This window comes from Salvelinus fontinalis, chromosome 26 (genome assembly GCF_029448725.1).
Source record: "Salvelinus fontinalis isolate EN_2023a chromosome 26, ASM2944872v1, whole genome shotgun sequence".
NCBI lineage: Eukaryota > Metazoa > Chordata > Actinopteri > Salmoniformes > Salmonidae > Salvelinus > Salvelinus fontinalis.
Window position 1 is genome coordinate 4,003,524 of NC_074690.1, and position 6,000 is coordinate 4,009,523.

The 6,000-nt window shown below is 38.8% G+C and overlaps 1 protein-coding gene across 1 annotated transcript in view; it reads right to left on the reverse strand.

Moving 5' to 3' along the window:
* LOC129824570 (piezo-type mechanosensitive ion channel component 2-like) overlaps positions 1–6,000 on the reverse strand; it is a 185,795-nt gene that overhangs the window by 82,439 nt on the left and 97,356 nt on the right. Inside the window, exons 26-27 of the mRNA XM_055884261.1 lie at positions 4,433–4,522; positions 642–964 (exon numbers count right to left, since the gene is read on the reverse strand). Of these exons, the coding sequence (XP_055740236.1) occupies positions 642–964; positions 4,433–4,522 (413 nt within the window). The remainder of the gene's footprint in view (positions 1–641; positions 965–4,432; positions 4,523–6,000) is intronic.

Below are 6,000 nucleotides of genomic sequence, written 5' to 3' on the forward strand. Positions count from 1 at the left end.
GCACAAATTGATGATTTCAATGCCATTAGATCAGGCATATTGTAGTATTGTCTTATTTCATTTAAGGAAATCAGAACAGTATCCTGCCTGTATATTTCTGATGTTTTGGGGTTCATCAATCAACCAATCAACGAACCAATAAACAAATCGATCAATCAAACAAGGGGCCTTAAATAGAGTCAGAAAAGGACTGGGGTCATGAGGGAATGTTTTCAGGTCGTCTGGAGCCCCAGGTGCAGTATGGAAATCCTCTGTGAGTTCTGGTCAAGGACACAATAGCCAATCGGAGCGGAGAAGAACAAAAAAAGGGGGAGTGGTCAACCTACTGGAGGCGTGGTCAACCCAAGGCCGCCACCACTGGTTTTTTTTAGTCTTAGATTGTTGTTTTTGTTCTGTCTCTCTCTGTCGCTCTGCTCCTAAAATACAAATAGTTTCACAGGTAGATCAATGCTTCATTCAGAGCTCGTGCAAATTAAACAACTCTTTTTTTTAAATAAATATGTAATAAAAAAAAACATAAGCACCGGTACCACAACATTGTTTACAGTGATTATATCATATAAGTGTATGAAAATCTATTCCAGGGTTTCCTAAACATTCCATGAGAACAACACCGTCATCATCCTCATCCTCGCCCTCACCCTTCTGCTCCTGTGGATGGATGGGGTTCTCTCTGTCTCCTGACTCCTGTGGATGGATGGGGTTCTCTCTGTCTCCTGACTCCTGTGGATGGATGGGGTTCTCTCTGTCTCCTGACTCCTGTGGATGGATGGGGTTCTCTCTGTCTCCTGACTCCTGTGGATGGATGGGGTTCTCTCTGTCTCCTGACTCCTGTGGATGGATGGGGTTCTCTCTGTCTCCTGACTCCTGTGGATGGATGGGGTTCTCTCTGTCTCCTGACTCTTGGCTCAACACTTTATTCCCTCGCTTAAACTTCTCCTGCCGCTGCTTTATACGGTCCATCCTGAGAAATAGAGAGAGAGAGAGAGGGGGGGGGGGATAGAGAGAGGGGGGAGATAGAGGTGGGGTGGAGAGTGAGAGAGGGGGGAGATAGAGGTGGGGTGGAGAGAGAGAGAGAGAGAGAGAGAGAGAGGGGAGAGATAGAGAGAGGGGGTGGGGTATGGGGGGAGATAGAAAGAGAAGGGGGGTGGAGAGAGAGGGGGGAGAGAGAGAGAGAGAGAGAGGGGAGACCATGAGTACTGAATGAAATAAAAACAATACAGAAGTTAATTTAGTACTAATATACATACTATATATACTATATACTATATATACTAATATACATACTATATATACTAATATACATACTATATACTATATATACTAATATACATACTATATACTATATATACTAATATACATACTATATATACTATATACTATATATACTAATATACATACTATATATACTAATATACATACTATATACTATATATACTAATATACATACTATATACTATATATACTAATATACATACTATATATACTATATACTATATACTATATATACATACTATATATACTAATATACATACTATATATACTAATATACATACTATATACTATATATACTAATATACATACTATATACTATATACTATATATACTAATATACATACTATATATACTAATATACATACTATATACTATATATACTAATATACATACTATATACTATATATACTAATATACATACTATATACTACATATACTAATATACATACTATATACTATATATACTAATATACGTACTATATACTATATATACTAATATACATACTATATATACTATATACTATATATACTAATATACATACTATATATACTAATATACATACTATATACTATATATACTAATATACATACTATATACTATATATACTAATATACATACTATATATACTATATACTATATATACTAATATACATACTATATATACTAATATACATACTATATACTATATATACTAATATACATACTATATACTATATATACTAATATACATACTATATATACTATATACTATATATACTAATATACATACTATATATACTAATATACATACTATATATACTAATATATATACTATATCCACTAATATACATACTATATACTATATATACTAATATACATACTATATACTATACATACTAATATACATACTATATACTATACATACTAATATACATACTATATACTATATATACTAATATGCATACTATATACACTAATATACATACTATATACTATATATACTAATATACATACTATATACTATACTAATATACATACTATATACTATATATACTAATATACTTACTATTTACTATACTAATATACATACTATATACTATATATACTAATATACATACTATATACTATACATACTAATATACATACTATATACTATACATACTAATATACATACTATATACTATATATACTAATATGCATACTATATATACTATATACTATATATTCTAATATACATAATATATTTACTATATACTATATATACTAATATACATACTATATATACTATAGACTATATGATATACATATACTATATACCATATATACTAATATACATACTATATATACTATATACTATATATACTAAGATACATACGAAATATACTATATACTATATATACTAATATACATACTATATATACTATATATACATACTATATATACTATATATACTAATATACATACTATATATATTATATATATATACTTATATGCATACTAATTATACTATATATACTAATATACATACTACATATACTAATATACATACTATATATAATATATACTATATATACTAATATACATACTAAATATACTATATACTATATATACATACTATATGTACTATATATACTATATATACTAATATACATACTATATATACTAATATACATCTGAACCACTTCAACAGGAGAAGGCTCGTCCATGTGGGAGCGGCAGGTCAGGGAGAGTTTAGGGTGTACTGCCCGTGTCTGAGTGTTGGAAGCGGGGAGAACAGGTTTGAGTGGGGTCCCTAATGATCTTCTTGGCCTTCCTGCGACACCTGGTGTTGTAGGTATCCTGGAGGGCAGGCGCTGTGCACCCAATGGTGCGTTCGCCTGCACGTAATCACCCTCTGAAGAGCCTTGCGGTCAGCCGCGGTAGAGTTTGCTGTACCAGGCTGTGATGCAGTCTGACAGTATGCTCTCGACGGTGCTCCTGTAGAACACTGTGATGCAGCCTGACAGTATGCTCTCGACGGTGCTCCTGTAGAACACTGTGATGCAGCCTGACAGTATGCTCTCGACGGTGCTCCTGTAGAACACTGTGATGCAGCTTGACAGTATGCTCTCGACGGTGCTCCTGTAGAACACTGTGATGCAGCTTGACAGTATGCTCTCGACGGTGCTCCTGTAGAACACTGTGATGCAGCCCGACGGTATTCCTGTAGAACACTGTGATGCAGCCCGACAGTATGCTCTCGACGGTGCTCCCGTAGAACACTGTGATGCAGCCTGACAGTATGCTCTCGACGGTGCTCCTGTAGAACACTGTGATGCAGCCTGACAGTATGCTCTCGACGGTGCTCCTGTAGAACACTGTGATGCAGCCTGACAGTATGCTCTCGACGGTGCTCCTGTAGAACACTGTGATGCAGCCTGACAGTATGCTCTCGACGGTGCTCCTGTAGAACACTGTGATGCAGCCTGACAGTATGCTCTCGACGGTGCTCCTGTAGAACACTGTGATGCAGCCTGACAGTATGCTCTCGACGGTGCTCCTGTAGAACACTGTGATGCAGCCTGACAGTATGCTCTCGACGGTGCTCCTGTAGAACACTGTGATGCAGCCTGACAGTATGCTCTCGACGGTGCTCCTGTAGAACACTGTGATGCAGCCTGACAGTATGCTCTCGACGGTGCTCCTGTATAACACTGATGCAGCCTGACAGTATGCTCTCGACGGTGCTCCTGTAGAACACTGTGATGCAGCCCGACAGTATGCTCTCGACGGTGCTCCTATAGAACATGTTGCCTATCTTCATCACCTGGAGGGGCGGCCTGTCAGGAAGTCCAGGACCCAGTTGCAAAGGGAGGAGTAGAGACCCAGGGCCGTGAGCTTTCTAATGAGCTAAATTGAGCTAATTGAAGGCCGAGCTGTAGTCAATGAACAGCATCCTCACATATGCATTAATCTGGTCCAGGTGGGTGAGGGCAGTGTGAAGTGCAGTGGTGGGTGAGGGCAGTGTGAAGTGCAATGGTGATTGCATCGTTCGTGGATCTGTCAGGGCGGTAGGCGAATTGAAGAGGGTCCAGTGTACTTTATATCACATTGCACCAATCCAACTCTGAAAAAGTGTGTGCCTTCAATGGTTATGAATCTCTGCAGCTCTGAATGTACAGAAACACCTGGACTTACTGTCTCTTCAGCTGTTCCATAGACTGCTCCTCTTCCTCCAGTTTGGCTCTGACTGCATTCACTATAGTGGCCTGGAACAATTCAGCCCCTCTGAAACACACACATACATCATCGCATCACAGATACATGATGACATCACAGATACATGATGACATCACAGTAACACAGCAGGGTGAGAACAGATACATGATGACATCACAGATACATGATGACATCACAGACACATGATGACATCACAGTACCACAGCAGGGTGAGAACAGATACATGATGACATCACAGATACATGATGACATCACAGTACCACAGCAGGGTGAGAACAGATACATGATGACATCACAGTACTACAGCAGGGTGAGAACAGATACATGATGACATCACAGTACTACAGCAGGGTGAGAACAGATACATGATGACATCACAGTACTACAGCAGGGTGAGAACAGATACATGATGACATCACAGTACTACGGCAGGGTGAGAACAGATACATGATGACATCACAGATACATGGTGACATCACAGTACTACAGCAGGGTGAGAACAGATACATGATGACATCACAGATACATGGTGACATCACAGTACTACAGCAGGGTGAGAACAGATACATGATGACATCACAGTACTACAGCAGGGTGAGAACAGATACATGATGACATCACAGTACTACAGCAGGGTGAGAACAGATACATGATGACATCACAGTACTACAGCAGGGTGAGAACAGATACATGATGACATCACAGTACTACAGCAGGGTGAGAACAGATACATGATGACATCACAGTACTACAGCAGGGTGAGAACAGATACATGATGACATCACAGTACTACAGCAGGGTGAGAACAGATACATGATGACATCACAGTACTACAGCAGGGTGAGAACAGATACATGATGACATCACAGTACTACAGCAGGGTGAGAACAGATACATGATGACATCACAGTACTACAGCAGGGTGAGAACAGATACATGATGACATCACAGTACTACAGCAGGGTGAGAACAGCTACATGATGACATCACAGATACATGGTGACATCACAGTACTACAGCAGGGTAAGAACAGATACATGGTGACATCACAGTACTACAGCAGGGTGAGAACAGATACATGATGACATCACAGTACTACAGCAGGGTGAGAACAGATACATGATGACATCACAGTACTACAGCAGGGTGAGAACAGCTACATGATGACATCACAGATACATGATGACATCACAGTACCACAGCAGGGTGAGAACAGATACATGATGACATCACAGTACTACAGCAGGGTGAGAACAGCTACATGATGACATCACAGATACATGATGACATCACAGTACCACAGCAGGGTGAGAACAGATACATGATGACATCACAGTACTACAGCAGGGTGAGAACAGATACATGATGACATCACAGTACCACAGCAGGGTGAGAACAGATACATGATGACATCACAGTACTACAGCAGGGTGAGAACAGATACATGATGACATCACAGTACTACAGCAGGGTGAGAACAGATACATAATGACATCACAGTACCACAGCAGGGTGAGAACAGATAC